At 39.4% G+C, this 17,595-nt stretch overlaps 1 protein-coding gene across 40 annotated transcripts in view; it reads right to left on the bottom strand.

Annotated features, from left to right (window-relative positions):
• The window catches only part of TRIP12 (thyroid hormone receptor interactor 12), a 150,121-nt gene that overhangs the window by 72,142 nt on the left and 60,384 nt on the right, over positions 1 to 17,595 (bottom strand). For all 40 annotated transcript variants that reach the window (XM_051849049.3, XM_089329771.1, XM_070070086.2 and 37 more), the window contains 2 exons: positions 9,203 to 9,308; positions 6,403 to 6,539 (listed from right to left, as the gene is read on the bottom strand). In XM_051849049.3, the coding sequence (XP_051705009.1) occupies positions 6,403 to 6,539; positions 9,203 to 9,308 (243 nt within the window). The remainder of the gene's footprint in view (positions 1 to 6,402; positions 6,540 to 9,202; positions 9,309 to 17,595) is intronic.

The following is a 17,595-nucleotide window of genomic DNA, read 5'->3' as shown; positions in this document are numbered from 1 at the left end:
CTGAATATACACATATACACAATATAGCTTAGAGAAAATTGCAATACTACTATGACGTATGAAAGAGAGGCCAACTAAGATGCTGAAGTGGTACCAAAAGAACAGCTAAGATAACCAAGATTCCTACTACCCAAAATACTAACCTAAGACACAGGCACATATAATCAGTCTAAGCTTACAGAGGCAGATTCAATTATGAATCTGACCAGGAGGTAAAACCATCTTCCTGCAAAACTGGCTATTTATTATTGCAGCTCTCAGTGTCTACTGAGTCCTCTAGCACTTTTTTATGCAACTGATGTATGTATGCATAACTTATCGTCATAATACCTCGGCCCTTGACAGATAATTACAGAAGGCAAGCTAGGGAGATTATTTTTGTCACTATTGTTAAAGAGGTACATGAGTAACATATGAATTTAAGAATTTCTCTGTAGAAAGACACCAACACACCAGCCATAAATTATATTCTCACAATCTCTTTGTTTATGCACCATTAGGTATTTTCTACGTTTACAGATTTTTTTCAATTCTGAGAAAAATCTTAGAATACTGGTCAATAAACTATTGCCAAAGGCCAAATCTAGGCCAACCAGTTTTTTCAGTAACATTTATAACACAGCTGCACACATTCAAGCACATGATAGATCCGTATCCTATAGTCCAGCGATGCTTTCACATCATAATCACAGAACTGAGCGGTTACAACAGAGACCACATAAAGCCTGCAACACTTACAGTCTGGCCTCTTCCAGCATCGCTATGGTTTTAGAGCTACAGGCTAACCAGAAATGCTGATATTAAAGGGTACCAACAGCAAAATTCACTTTTGTGGAAGAAAAGACATTAACCAATAGGTACAATCTAGAATGCTACAGACATACACAATTATTAAATGTTTACTATTTGTAGGCACTGTCTATGTTTCCTCACAACTGTACCAAGAAGTATTACAAGCTTCAACATGCACATGAGGAAACGGAGGCTTTGATAGCCAGTAATGGATCAGATTTTAAAACCAAGTTGTGCCAGCGCCGCAGCTCACTAGGCTAATCCTCTGCCTAGCGGCACCGGCACACCAGGTTCTAGTCCCAGTCGGGGCGCCGGATTCTGTCCCGGTTGCCCCTCTTCCAGGCCAGCTCTCTGCTGTGGCCAGGGAGTGCAGTGGAGGATGGCCCAAGTACTTGGGCCCTGCACCCCATGGGAGACCAGGAGAAGCACCTGGCTCCTGCCTTCGGATCAGCGCAGTGCACCGGCCGCAGCGGCCATTGGAGGGTGAACCAACGGCAAAAGGAAGACCTTTCTCTCTGTTTCTCTCACTGTCCACTCTGCCTGTCAAAAAATAAAAAAAAAATTTAAAAAAAAAAAGTTGTACCACTTAGGGACTACATCAACTCATTAAGTCTTTTTAATTCAAATGCTGTTGTTTTTAAGTTGTGCAGAAACATTGTTGAAACTACTGTTGTTAAGCACCAATTATGAATCAATTTGTTAAAGTGGCTCTTAAACTTTTTTTAATAGTTTTTAAAATTTTTATTTATTTGACAGAGTTAGACAGTGAGAGAGAGAGACAGAGACAAAGGTCTTCCTTCTGTTAGTTTACCCCTGAAATGGCCGCTACGGCCAGAGCTACACCGATCCGAAGCCAGGAGCCAGGTGCTTCCTCCTGGTCTCCCACGCGGGTGCAGGGCCCAAGCACTTGGGCCATCCTCCACTGCCTTCCCAGGCCACAGCAGAGAGCTGGACTGGAAAAAGAGCAACTGGGACTAGACCCCAGCACCCATATGGGATGCCGGCGCCGAAGGCAGAGGATTAGCCAAGCAAGCCACAGCGCCGGCCCCCTCAAAAACTTCTTTTAAAGGTCTTCCAGATCAGCGTGGTGCGGGGGCCGCAGCGCACCGGCCGTGGCGGCAATTGGAGGGTGAACCAACGGCAAAAAAAGGAAGACCTTTCTCTCTCTCACACTGTCCACTCCGCCTGTCAAAAAGAAATTTAAAAAAAAAAAAAAGGTCTTCCAGACATGTGGGAAGCAAATAACAAAATTTTAACAAACGAAATAGTTGGGCTTTTTTAAAGCATGCTCAGAAACCATACACACACACAACAAAATAAACAAGTAAACATCAAAACTTCACCTAAGGCAATGCTGGTTTTTAAAACTTATTCATCACATTTTAATACATTCTATAGACTTACAACCATTAAAGGATTCCTCAAGGCAGGTGCTATGGCACATGATGCTAAGCTGCTGCTTAGGATGCCATTATCCTAACCTGAGTGCTTACAGAATGCCTGGGGATGAGCCCTAACTCCACTTCTGATTAGCATCCTGTTCAGCATACAATGACCAAAATGCATGGATCCCTGACACTCAAAGTGTGAGAGCTGGAATTCCTGAATCCAGGTTTTGGCCTGGCCCATCTTTGGTTGTTGCAGGCATCTGGGGCATGAACCAGCAAATGCAAGAAGGATCTCTCCCTCTCTTTCTCTGCCTTTCACATTACCTTTCAAAATAAAGCTTAAAAAGATTTTTTTGTTATTTTTAAAATTAATTTTATTTATTTGACAGAGAGAGGTAGAGACAGAGGTCTTCCATTTGCTGGTTCACTCCCCCAAATGACTACAACTGCCGGAGGTGGGCTACTTTGAAGCCAGGAACCAGGAGCTTCTTCCAGGTTCCCAAAGACTGGGGCCATCCTCCACTGTTTTCCCAGGTGCATTAGCAGGGCTTTAACTGGCTGCACCACAGCATAGGTCCCTCTGTTACTTCTTATACACATTATTCTATTGACCTTCTTAATGAATATTTCACACTGCCCGGCCACAAAGACGATCAAGACACAGAACATGTAAAAGAACATCATTTAAAAAGTTGTTATGGTTGTATTCTAGTGAAGTCCCAACCTTTAGAAACCACAGAACCACTACAAGAAGCAGCAAGATAATCTGTTTTTCAACTGGAGGAATGGAAGGTGTGGGTGGGGCAAGGTGCTCATTTTTAACAGAAATCAAGTACCAGACAAAAAGAAAAGGCTCCTGCTACCACTCCTTTGATGGCAAGTATTAAGCAGCTGCCCACTGTGGTTCCTTTTATGTATGTTTTAGAAAACTGATCGACTTTAGGCCAATTTAATCAAGAGCATAGACAGTAGCTGTTTTGTGGTCATACAGATAAGAAAATGTAATAAAGTCACAGGGCTTGACTACAAAGTTCTTTAGTCAGGCTTCTAATCACTTGAGTTCATGTACCAGATTTGTCCCAAGAGACAAAATGTAATATCAATAGAATATCCAACACCAGGTTTTCAGTAGTGCCAATCTTTTTTCTTAAATCGGTTATTTTCTATAATCTCAGTATATCTTCACAGCACCATGTCAAATAGTTTACAATACACACTTGAATGAGAACAATCAAGAAAACATTGTTTAAATCAGAACACAAAATCTGATAGAGCACCAAGGTTTTATACCTAAACTGAGGCAACCTCTTATACAGAAAGCAAAGATAAATTATTATAAAGCTCATAGAATTAGATTTTACTTTGCCAAGAACTGCTGAGTTTACTAGATGTGTAAGCATGGAAGGCAACAGAGTATGTTTTTTAAAATATTTTTTATTTAGTTAGCTGGAGGGGTTGGGGTGGGGGGGCCCTCACTCCCTAAATACCCTCAACAGCTGTGGCTGAGCCAGGGTAAAATCAGAAACCAAGAACTCAAACCTGGTCTCTAACATGGGTGACAGGTACACAAGGACTTTAGCCATTACCTGCCGCTTCCCAGGGCACACAATGACAGGAAGTTGGAGTTGGGAGCAGAGCCAGGACTGGAATGAAGGCACTCCAACATGAAACACATGTTATCTCAAGAAACATTTTAATCACTATACCAAATGACTGCCATTATACCAATTTAGAAGTTTATATGTATTTTTTAAGATTTACTTATTTATTTGAAAACTGGAATGACAAGAGGGGGAGCCAGAAAATGAGATCTTAATTCTGCTGGTTCTCTCCCCCAAAAACCTGCAACAGCCAGGGCTACCGGACTACCGGACCATGCCAAAACCAGGAGACAAGAACTCTATCTGGGAATGCCATGTGGGTGGAAGGTGGCTAAGTCCTTGAGCCATAAACTGCTGTCATCCTAGGCTCATCACAAAAAGCTGGATGGTTAACAGTGTGGCCAGGACTGGAACTGGCACTCTAACATGGGATGTAGGCATCCCAAGGAGTGAAATAGCACCACAATCTCCACCCCTTGAAGTTTGTATTTTACATATAGAGAAATTAAAGCACATACTGAAGAATGTAAAACTTTTAGGTAATTCACTCCTTTCCTCTCCAAAAAAGATCCCTTCTCCAACATATAATTAGCCCAGTACTCCTCTACTGTCAGGACACATGGCAAATAAATGTTTTATCACTATGACTACAATACATAAACTTAGAAATCTGTATCACACTGTGATTTCAAGTACATATGACAATGAAACACACAACAGTATTTAGGAAAGCAAACTAGTGAGCCTGATCCCTTAAAGATCTTATCTTCTTAAATAATTGCACCATAGAAGAAAATTTTTACCCCACCCCCTCATTTCAATCTTCAATTATATTCATATAAATTAAACAAAGTCTTATAACCACAGTTGTTACAAATGTACACTTGATTTCTAAGACATGGATTTGAGAGTCACACAGTCTATAACCCTGGGAAAGTTTAACCAGTATGTCTTAGTTTCTCTCCTCATTTATAAATGATAATGACAAGTTACCTGAATATCAAATGAGAATATATGTCAAGTGTTTAATATGTGTCTGTAATAAAGTGCACACTCCAAACCCATCAGCTCTTACGATTACTACAGTGAGTTGACTTTCACAACATTCAGCAGCTCCATTTCTGTCATGTGGGAACTGCCCCGACCCACATTCATACTTGAAATAAGCACTGACAGACTGAGAAGGGAAGGCTGTGCCATGAGCAGCTTCTGTTACCTGACCAGACTCTCTTTCTACCCTCTCCCATTTAATACTTTGGAAAAACTATCCCAGGGAAAAGGTACAGGAGGAAAAAAAAGATCTCTTTCACCAAAAAATATGCTGTAAGTCTACCATGTAATTTATCATACAAAACTAGGATGGGGCCAGCGCTATGGCATAGCTGGTAAAGCTACCGCCTACAGTGCTAGCATCCCATATGGGCGTCAGTTGGAGACCACGTCCAATCCAGCTCTCTGCTGTGGCCTGGGAAAGCAATTGAAGACAGCTCAAGTCTCCGGGCCCCTCCACCTGCCTGGGAAACCAAGAAGAAGCTCCTGGCTTCAGATCACAGCAGCTCTGGGCGTTGCAGCCATTTGGGAAGTGAATCAGCGGATGGAAGGTATCTCTCTCTGCCTCTGCCTCTCGGTAACTCTGCCTTTCAAATAAATAAATAAATAAATCTTTTTAAAAAAAACTTAAAAAAAAAAAAAAAAAACTAGGAACAACCAGTAGTTTAAAAAATGCTTAGCTGAGCAGGACAAGGTAACAGCGAAGCAAAACTAGAACCCATCTGGTAAAACATGACATATGATTACATGACATATGATTAATCCCAGGCTCTTCCCTGGGAAAAGCAGCAGCAAATGGCCCAAGTACCTGGGCCCCTGCCACCCACCTGGGAGTCCCAGGAGGAGCTCCTGGCTTCAGCAGGTCAGGACTGACCATTTTGGGAGCAAAGCAGCAGATAAAGACCTCTCTCCCATCCCTGTGACTCTGCCTCCTTTCAAATAAACAAATCTTCAGAACAAACAAAACTCAGAAACACCATCAGCCACGATTAACAGTTGAATTATTCAACTAGTTTTGGTAACAGTAATGAATACATATTTCAAGCTAAAGAGAGGGGGGAAAAGCATGATTCTTGGTCTTCTAAGATATTAAAAACAAAAATAAGCAGCCCATAAAAATTTAAATTCTTCAAGTTGCTGAGGTTCAACTGTAACATTATTTTTAAAGGCCTTAGAAAATCCTGTTAAAATTTACCTATGTATGAAGCAATTTAATCATATCCTCAACATTTTTATCATGTATTTAAACTCTTTTAAATAATCAATTATATGTCCAAGTCAATATTTGAAATGCTTATAAAAAAAGGAGTTACTCTCTCCTAAAAGCCTTTTGAACAGAATACAAGTCTGAATTAAACAAACATTAAGAAACAGCAAATAACGAACAAATCAAAACACACCAAACACCTAAGCTGTAACAAAATAGAACAGGAAGTTCATATGATGGCAACACACAGTATATTTCCATCTCCTTCCTTTCACTCTATCTCTATATGGATAGAGTAATTTACTCCCTAAATAAATCTGTGAAATAAGAAAAATGCATTTTAGAGTTAAGAAGTGCCATCTACCTGCAGCTCCTTGGGGAGCTTCATCTGTCCGTGCAGCTGAAGAATTTACTGCCTCCTGGTTGCTTTCAGGATCTGCCATTTTTTCCTGTCGACGAGTCTCAGCTGCTCCTCTTTTGCCCAGGCCAGAGCCTCGCCGACTACAACACAAAAATGTCATCATAGGCAGCATTACGAGGGAACCAGGAGCAATGTATAGACAGCACAAAGCTCAGATTCATGGAGCACAAAGCCAGTTTCTTCTTTTAAAATAAAAATTGTTACAGAAAATCACTAAGCATAACAACTAAGACTTTGTATACTTAAAATTCTTCCAAGTTATATCACATTCACAATACAAGCTTTTGTGTCACAAAGAGCTGTTGTCATCCTTACAGACACAAATAATTCCAACTAAATAGAAAAGAGACTCCTCCTGCAGAGAAAATTCAATTCATTTAAAATAGAGTTCCACACTTCAGGGTAACTAGTGGATCAATATAAAAGGGCTTGCTGACTGACACTGCCAACGCAAGGAGGAAAGGAGGAGATGGGAAAAAGTTCCAATCCTCTATATTCCAGATTACCTACATCATCCAAAACTAAATAGCCCAATAATGGATAATAATTAAACCTTTTAAACAAACTATAACAATTTTCATATTTATAAATTCAAATGATATTTGGAAAAAAAACTTGTTTATGATACAGGCACAGAACAAGATATAGAAAAAACTACCACTCATTTCTCTTAAAATTGTTGTATTAATGGTAACCTTTTCCTCTATTTTAATGAGGAATTAGTAAATCAAGTAGTGACTAAAGACCCTCCCCACAATGTACTACAAGTATTTAAAAACAGTTCCCCAAATTACCTTAGGGCATGCAGATATCTATTACAAAAGAAACTATTAAAGAAACCTTAGATTGAGGTCAAGCTACAGCCAGCAAATGTGAAGCCTTAAAGCTGCTTGCAGAGAACAGAAATGCAGCAACCATAAATGACATGTACATGAGAGCTCTGAATTACCTGAGTACTGACATTTTTCTTCAAATCAGTGTAAAATCCTCCCGAAACAGGGGTCTGCTTAACTAATCTTTCCTTCACAAGGAAAGCTCATTCCAAACCCAACTTACCAAGCTACAAATTAGAAGGATTCAAATTCATTCATTTATCATTTAACTGCACCAACACACTGGGCTAACCACTTTGGATACATAGGGTTGTTGCCCTCAAGGAGAAACAGTCTAAAGAGAAACAAAGACACACAGCCTCAGTAGGCTACCAAGGCACTGAATTTAAACTGAATCTCAAATAATTCAGAAAATGTTTCAAGGCAAGTGGCTAGAGGGCTGCGCACAGCATGACCAGCTACACTGGCAGTGACTGCACAGGCACAGATTTCCAGGTACCTGTGGAAGGAACAGAGGTTGCACAGAAAGGCAGGGCAGGACAAATTTTTATACTCAATCACCTGACTTCACATACAGCTTGAACTCTTCAACCGTAAAACTCAGTTCATACTTCAACCCAATATAGTACAAAAATTCTGAAGAACTAAGATATTTTGTCCAAAGTCTTCATTAAAGTATTGCTAAGAAACATCAAAAGGAAATGGCCAAACTAGATATTTTAAACAAAGCAAAAACTTTTAACAATAAATGGAAAAGGATTTTAAAGTGGCAAAGGTATATTTAATAACAACTTAACAGACAACAGTCTTCCTTTTTCTTACATCATTACTGTACCACTGCCAAGAGCAGCCAGAATAGTGTTAGAGAAGAATTCTAACTACTTGAGTTATAGAGTAGAAAAGCACAAAAGAAAATCATTCCCCTATCACTGCTGTTTGATGCATTTTGTAATGGAAATAAACTACAAATAAAACAAAGAGAACTCACATCTCCCTACTGGAGAGGCACTTGACCAAATTGATCAAGTATGAAAATCCAAGAGGAAATTGTAGAAAAGAGGTTTACCTTCGACCTAAGATTCTCAATTAAGCAATAAAAGTATGAGAAGTAATATCCTACATAACATAAAGGCAGTTACGTTCTTAAGATGAGATCTACAGCAAGTGGAAGACACAGGAACTGGAAACATGAAAGAACACACACATCGCAGCACCCTGGAAGGTGGCAGGTTCTCCACTCATGTAAGAGACCAAGTTGGGAGTTCCTGGCTCCTGGCTTTGGCCTGGTCCAGCCCTGGCTCTTGTGGGCATCCAGAATGTGAACCAGTGGATGGGAGAGCTCTATTTCTGTGTCTCTGCCTTTCAAATAAAAAAACTTAAAAAAAGGAAAAGAATCTAGACTTTTTATTGAAAGGAGATGGTATAACCATACAAATGAAAAGTAATACTTTTCTCTCCATAGCTCATTAAACTTAGTAACTGGTATCAACACTTTTAGGAATAAGGTAATATTACAGGAATCCCTTTTAATTCTTTAATCATGCTCCTGGGAAATTTAAAAAACAACCCAAATCTACATAAAGACCTCATTAAAGTTATTTGGCAGACTCTACCACCAAAAACCACCAAAGTTTCAGCTACCGGCAATAATTCTGAGAAGACAGTGTGGTAACAGAGACAAGAATAGTGGATAAAAGTGTTGTCAAAAAATACCACTATTAAAACTTAGTAAAAAACATAAACATTGGGGAATAATGCATGAAAATGATGAGTTACGTTAGAAGAAATATCTGTACTAAACAAGTAAAAAATTACTTAGTGATTTTTTAAAAATGGAGACTTTGATGAAAATTGAAAATATCTGAGCAATCAAAGATAAATTAAATCAACTTAAACACCCAGATCATTACCTGGTACTAGCACAGGAGCCCGTGGTCTTTTGGCGTGTGCTCCTCCTCAAACTGGGGAGCTCGGCAGGTGGGGACTCACTGCGTTTCTTGGTAGATTTCCTTAAACCTATACATGAGAAATGCAAAAGTAAAATTTTTTAAAGAGAAGTTACCATGAACTAAAAATTACAAAACTCAGCCTGTTCAAAACTTCACAGAGAGGCGACTTTGTGGTGCAGCAGGCACTGGCATCTCACACCAAGAGTGCCAGGTGGAGTCCCGTTGGCTCCTGTTTCAATCCAGATTCCTCCTAATGGGCTTGGGAAGGAGAATACAGCTCAAGTACTTTAGCCCTTGCCACTCATAGGGGAGACCTGGATGGAATTCCTGCTCCTGTCGCTGCCCTAGATGTGTACCATTTGGGAAGTCAACCACTGGATAAAAGCTCTCTCTATATGTATTTGTCATTGTGCCTTCAAGGAAATAAAAAAAAATCTTTTAGAAATAAAGTCCACAGAATCTTTCCATGGCCTTTCTAATGACTAACAGGAAAGCTAATGGTACTTGGCATTCCACTTCAGGATCAGTCTTCCCAGTCTGGCTCATCCTTGACTTGGGCTATGTCTTATGTGTGACAGTCCTACCTCTCCCAAAGTTCGTATTTCTTCTTCTCTACTACCATGTCCACTAATTAAGGCCAAGAGACCTTTCTGTCTGTACATTATTCATTTCATCAATTTATTAAATTTACTATATTTATTACCCTGTCTTACCTTGTCCCATTTCAGATAGTTTATGTAATACTTGCCAATAAAGCTTTAAGAGAACAAAAACTGATTTCTTTATGCCACCCATCCCATCAACAAGGAACATACACTTAAACTGAAGGCTACTAGATTTTCCAATTTATAGAATACTGTATAATTATGGAGAAAAGCAAACCAGGTACACTTTACATGTTATTTGGGATTACTATTTTATAAATAAACAGTGACAGTATTCATCTGCACCTTCTCCAATAAGGTTAACATATATGGTGACATATTGGGCAGTGAGCTCTACCTGAAAACGGAACTCTAACAGCAAAATGTCTCCAAAAATCAACAATCATCTTTCCATAAGAGCTACAATATCATCTTAAATTGATCTTATTAACTTTTTCAGAAACCAATTACATACTTATCCAGGTCAGTTGCTTTTTTCCATGAGGCTTTAATTTTGGGCTATTTAACTGCCTTATTGTGAAAAGGTAAATTCTTTACTCTTTAAATTACTTAAAAGCATCACTAAACAGTCTAGGAGAAAAGTGGCAAAAGGACTCTATACAACTTCATGAGCTTTCCAACTTTTAATCTAAAACTTCATTCAACTTCAGACAATCTCTGCACCACACATTAGGAAAGATGTTGAACTCGAAAGTTATTTTTTGTTTTTCTGGATTTTTTTTTTTCTTTTTTACAGGCAGAGTGGACAGTGTGAGAGTGTGAGAGTGTGAGAGTGTGAGTGTGTGAGTGTGTGAGTGTGTGTGTGTGTGAGAGAGAGAGAGAGAGAGAGAGAGAGAGAGAGAATGTCTTCCTTTTCCGTTGGTTCACCCCCCAGTGGCCACTGTGGCCGGCGCACGGCGCTGATCCGAAGCCAGGAGCCAGGAGCTTCTCCTGGTCTCCTATGCGGGTGAGACCTCCACTGCACTCCCTGGCCACAGCAGAGAGCTGGCCTGGAAGAGGGGCAACCGGGACAGAATCCGGCGCCCCAACCGTGTGCCGGCGCCGCAGGCAGAGGATTGGCCTATTGAGCCGCAGCGCCAGCCAAACTCGAAAGCTTTTAAAAATATCTTTAAAAAATATTTATTATTATGTATTTATTTGAAAGTCAACAGTTACAGAGAGAGATCTTTTATCCACTGGTTCACTCCCCCAATGGCGGCAGCTTCTTCTAAATGTCCCACATGGCCCATCTTCCACTGCTTTTCCCATCCCATTAGTAGGGAGCTGGACTGGAAGTGGAGCAGCCTGGATATGAGCCAGCAGCCCTGTGGGAAGCCAGCATCTCAGGCAGTGGCTTTACCCATTATGCCACTCAACACTGCGCCCTGTAACACTAGCCACACTTAAGCAACAAAGAATGATATCGATTACCTGGGGAAACTTCAAGGTTAAAATTGAGGATTTGCTGATAGGCTGTTTCTGAAACAGAACACCAGATCCCTCCTGGACTTGAAAAGCTCTCCTGATCCAGTGATCACATAGCCTTTATTCGCCAGAAAGTATAAAGTACAGAAATTCTAGACAATGTACACAGTTGCCAATAGATGCAACATAACCAAAAATGAAAGGAGGGAAAGGGATCAGGTACAAATGGCTCCACAGTGGGAGAACCCTAGCTCTTTAGCCTTTAAGTTGGAAAGAATTTTCCCTGGGGGATTTTACCAGAAGAAAAAAAACATAAAAGCTAAGGATAGAGGAGGTCTCACAATCAGTAAATAGACCCAATCAGATAACTAAACATGGCATCTCAAAAATTTACTGAGATCCTTAGAGCTTACACATTAGGATTTTAGCCTCATCTAAATGTGTATATGGAGCCTACCCACACCTGACTATGCCAAAAAAATTTTACTATTCCTGTGTGAGAAAATGAGAATATGCAAAAGCAAAGAATACCATTCATGTCCTCAGAAAAGAAATGTATCCATAAGCCAAATACAGGATTCTATAAAAATAGCCCCTTAAAAATAAGATAGCAAACATGAAGAAAAATAAAATCAAAAAGACTGAAAGATAAAGCTGAAGAAATCTACCAGAAATAAAACAAAAATGGGGGCCGGCATGGTGGCGCAGTGGGTTAACGCCCTGGCCTAAAGCGCCGGAATCCCATATGGGCGCTGGTTTGAGACCCGGCTGCTCCGCTTCCTGTTCAGCTCTCTGCTATGGCCTGGGAAAGCAGTGGAAGATGGACCAAGTCCTTGGGCCCCTGCACCCACGTGGGAGACCCGGAAGAAGCTCCTGGCTCCTGGCTTCGGATCGGCACAGCTCCAACTGTTGCAGCCATCTGGGGAGTGAACCATCTGATTGAAGACCTCTCTCTCTCTCTCTCTCTCTGCCTCTCCTCTCTCTGTGTAACTCTTTCAAATAAATAAATCTTAAAAAAAGAACAGTTTTTAAAAAAAAATAAATAAATAAAAAATAAAAAAACAAAAAACAAAAATGGCTAGCAAAAAGATTAAGAGCATCCAAAAGCATAATCACATTAAATGAAATGAAACAGAGCAAAGAAAAAATAGGGTGATCAACAATTCTGGCCTGCCTGGGTGGGACTCTCTTGGTTTTAAGGTTAACTGTGTAAGTCTTGGGTCAAGACCACAAAGGAAGCCAGGATGGCTGGATATTCTAACAAGGAATGAAAATAAACGTATAGCAATGAACAATATCATGACATTTTTAAATAATGAAGGTAAAGATATTTAAGCCTCCATAAAAAGAGATTATATAAACAGATATATAATTCTTCAAAATGCTGAAGAAAAAATAACTCTCAACCTAGAACTCTATATTCAAGAATCCATCATGGTGGTATGATAGATCTTCAGATATTCAAAAGCAAATACATAAATAAATTAAGCATTTAAAAAATCCAGTGCTGTGGCCTGCTCCAAGTGCTTGAGCCCCTGCACCCATGTAGGAGACCCGGATAAAGTTTTTGACTCCTGCTTGGCCCAGCCCCGGCAATCACAGCCAGGTAGAGCATTCTCTTTCTGTCTCTCTCTACCTCTCCCTCTAACTCTGCCTTTCAAATAAGTAAATAAATATTTAAAAGAAATCTTTTAAGTACTTTTGCTTAGAAAGCAACAAAAGATGATATGGAATCTGGAAAAAGGAAACTGAAGATATTGAAGAAAACTTCAAGGCTAGAAACAGTATAACCAGGCATAGAGAATAACCATCCAGAGGTCTCTCTTCTTCAGAAAGATGAGACAGATGCAAGCAGACAGCTTGAGAAAAGATTTAGACAACTAGTAAGGTGTATGGATTTGGTAAGTTCCTAGATTAAGGAAAAACAAACACATGTAAGAAAGGAAACATTTCTGCGTGACCAGCATAATTAATGTTTACACATATATGGTAATATAAACATTGATTATCGATTGTGCTTGGAAAATCTGAAGCATATACAATATGTGTTTGGTGGGTGAAAGGAGTAGGTAAGGTTAAAATCCTTCCATAGAAGATCAAAACTTTAAGGGGAAAAAAATCAAAAAGGTAGATATAAGTACAAAGTTTAGACACTGAAATAAATACCAAAGTCATCAACTATGGCAAAGGACAATGTGGCAAGAAAACAATACAAATATAATTCTTTAAGTCTTTGAATTAGAACAGTTACTCAAACTTAGAATACATGAAAGACTAGCAGGATACACACACACACAGAAGAGGTAGCCCAAGGCATATGGCAGGGTTGGGGAACATCTGGCGCAGGCCCACGAAAGGCAACCGCAGGTAGGACTCAAAATCCAATAAATCTTAAGTTGATAATTTTGTATGGTCCACGTATGATGTTATAAATATCCAAAAGGTCCTTAGCAGGAATAAAAAGCTCCCCACCCCTGGCATATAGCATTTTTCTTCTTTGAACATTTTGTATTTTCTGTATTTTTTAATAAGCATTTTGAAATCACAAGTGTCAAACTATTACAGAGTACAACAATAGGATATAAAAGATCAATTTATACCTACTAATATATGTTTAATAAAATCCAATTTGGCTAAGTTCATTCTGACTATAACCTGCTATCAAAAATACCATACATGGTAACTCACAACAGAAAACAAAGCACAATCTTAATAGAAGAAAATGACACTTGCTTCCTTTTAATGTTCTTTCAAAAACAGAAACAAAAAAACCTGACAACTCATTTTCTCTAATTTAGTGATTTTTGTTTTTTTAAGTCTCAGCAATATTAGGACTCTGCCGGTAATTTTTTAAAGCTGTGACATACTGCAACTATTAACCTCCTCTACGGTGCTAAGTTTTTTAACAGCTGCTTTAATATAGAAAACTCTTGATACTCAAGCCTTTTAAGGTCCCATTCAATACTGCACAGGGTTTAAAAATAATCCAACCTTCAACTCAGTGGGAATGATCCTATGAGGCACTAACAGCGGAAAGCAAGAGTCCTAAATTTCCTTAAATTTTCTCTCCTGCTCAACTCATTCTTTCCTCTCTTCATGCTGGAACGCAAAGTAGCATGTCTCCCTACTGAAAGAAAGCGACCTCATCAAAGCAGAATTACCTTCCCAGAATTCAGCATCTGCCTGATTCTTGTCTAGTTCTAATAATGGCCACAGGCTGCATGCAAGTCACCAGAAGAGTGTGAAACCTAAGATGGAAATAAGCTGGTAACTACTGCTGACTGTTATTAATACTGGGCACATGATGTCCACTTTAAATAATGGAGAGTAAAGTAGATCTACAAACATATTAGCCTGGAAATATAATATCTTTAAGTTTTTCTATTAGTTAAGTCCCATAATTACTCAAACTTTGATCACCAACTACACATTATAATTCTATGCCATCATTTATTGCTAAGGCATTTAGAAATCATTTTTTTTTTTTTAAAGTTAGCTTACTTTTAAACAAGTAGCTTGGCAAAATATATTTTAAAGGCAAATTTTAAAATTAGTGTTACTGATATACTATAAAAATTTTTAAAACCATCCATATCATATTAACTTTCTAGTTTTATATTTATGCCATATAAATTTGCAAAAAACGTCTTTACATAGGTTAAACACCACATAGCTTTAATGATTTCCTAAGGCACATTAAAACTTGTCAAAATTATTCTTTCTGGGGGTACTCAAGATCTCTACCACGCACTATGGGGTAACCTCTGTCCCAGAGTTATTTTGATGAGTTATAACTGGCAACTAACAAGGAGCCCATCACAAGGTAGCTGCTCCAGCAGCTCTCCGCCAGTCTCTCACACAGAATCTGTTCATCAGTGCATCAACAGCCGCCAAAGCAGCACACTGACAAAGGTCTCCTACTGAAGGTGTGTTCTGGGGACCACTGCTGTGTCAGAGGTAGTAACAAATGCTCTATAAAGTTGTAAGATATTGTGCGAAACAGAAGACTTTCCACAGCTTTCAATGTGAGTGAATATCCTGAATCTTCTTGGTAATAGCAATTTTTTCACAAACCATCTTGAAAAATACTATTATTCCTACAACTTCAAGAGTTTCCTTTATCGTGAGGTTTTCTAAAAACCAATCATCTCTTAGGATGAGCCTTTATGTCAGGAAATATAGCATAACCAAATTAACAGGTTCACTGATTCCTACAAGCTGAAAGAACAAAGGAAATCTAGGCAGAAAATAATGTATTCCCACTTGAACTTTTTTTTTTTTTTTTTTTTTTTTTTTTTTTTTTTTTTTTTTGACAGGCAGAGTTAGACAGTGAGAGAGACAGAGAGAAAGGTCTTCTTTTTTCCACTGGTTCACCCCTCAGGAGATGCTTCCTCCTGGTTTCCCATGCAGGTGCAGGGCCCAAGGGCCTGGGCCATCCTCCACTGCACTCCCGGGCCACAGCAGAGAACTGGCCTGGAAGAGGAGCAACCGGGACAGAATCCGGCGCCCCGACTGGAACTAGACCGGAGGATTGGCCTACTGAGCTGTGGCGCCAGCCATCTTTTTTTTTTTTTAAATTTTTTTAGTCACACACAGCAGCCAATTCTCTAAAACAGTATTTTTTTTCTCCTCCTGAGACTAAATACTAGTTTGAAATCTTCCTGTCAACTTCTATTTATTGACACTAATTGTGCCCACTGGGTGCACATTAAAACAACAAGAACAAGAAACACCCTCATACCTACAAAAGCCAGTAAAATACATGACCACAACTCCAAATACACCATTACAAGCCGGTGGATTATATGATACCCTAATTTTACAAAGCTGTTTTCATATGCATTCTTTCATCTATGCTTTATAATATTCTGCATTCAATATTGATTAGGAATCAGGCTGGTATGGTTAACTATATTTAAATTAGCTTCCTAAACTCATAAAATAGATGATAACGGAACATTCAATCTGGGTCTTCCAAATCTAATAAATACCTTAAAACAATCGATCAACAGCCAGGACTTAGTCCTTCATTCTCAAAACATTATTTTCAATGTTTTCTGCCTTAAGATACTCAAACTTCTCTCAAGCATCCTAAATTTCTATGATGTCTATGTACAAAGCACTATGCTAAGTCACTGGATATATTCATTTATTCCTCAAATACCTTCTATGGTCATTAAAAAGAAAAAAAATTACAAAACTTTCTCACAGCCAGCTGCTAAAATGGCTGAAGTGGGATTCAGATCCAGGATTTTTAGCTCTGTATTAAAGATTCACTCCAAAACACTATTCCTTGACACCCAGGTATTATCATCAAAAACAAAAATTTGCTTCCATATCCTGAGTTAACACTCACCTACCAATTCTACTGATTCCTACATAAACTCTTTGCTGACGTGATCTATTAACTCATGCCTAAAATGCACTTCAAGAATTCTTCCCAGATTCGGCTAACCCAATCTGCTGACAATTTCAAGACCAACTTCTGGATGGCCTACTTTAGACTCTCAGCTCTGTTAGTCCTTAGTTCCATGAGCTTTCCTATCTATAAATCAGGAATGACACTTGACACAAAGGACTGATGGGGAGCAAATAAGATAATCCATGAACTATTTATAACAATTGTCAGACATTTAAAACGACAGTAAATAGGGGCTGCACTGTGGAATAGCAGGTAAAGCCACCACTTGCAGTGCCAGCATCCCATATGGGCGCCAGTTCAAATCTCAGCTGCTCCAATTCCAATCCAGCTCTCTGCTATGGCCTGGGAAAGCAGAAGCTGAGCTCCTGGCTTCTAACTGGCGCAACTACGCCCACTGCGGCCAACTGGGGAGTGAACCAACCAATGGAAGACATCTCTCTCTCTGCCTAACTCTGACTTTCAAATAAATGAATAAATCTTTAAAAAAATAAACAAAACCACAGTAAACATTAGCTATTATTTGTTGAAAGTGTCCTCACTTTTGAAAAAGATAGGATATGAAGCTGTGAGCTCACATACTTTTCATTCTTAAAGATTAATCGGGGGCCAGCAGTATGGCATAGCGGGTAAAGCAGCCACCTGCAGTGCCAGCATCTCATATGGGTGCAGGTTAGAATACCGGTGGCTCCACTTCTGATCCAGCTCTCTGCTATGGCCTGGGAAAGCAGTGAAAGATGTTCCAAGTCCTTGGGCCACTGTACCCCCATGAGAAATCAGGAAAAAGCTCCTGGCTTCAGATTGGCGCAGCTCCGGCCACTGGGGCCATCTGAGGAGTGAACCAGCAGATAGAAGACCTCTCTCTC

Source organism: Oryctolagus cuniculus, chromosome 3 (assembly GCF_051225735.1).
Source record: "Oryctolagus cuniculus isolate XC-2025 breed Fujian yellow rabbit chromosome 3, ASM5122573v1, whole genome shotgun sequence".
In the NCBI taxonomy this organism is placed as follows: Eukaryota; Metazoa; Chordata; class Mammalia; order Lagomorpha; family Leporidae; genus Oryctolagus; species Oryctolagus cuniculus.
This window is presented reverse-complemented; position numbering and strand designations above follow the sequence as displayed.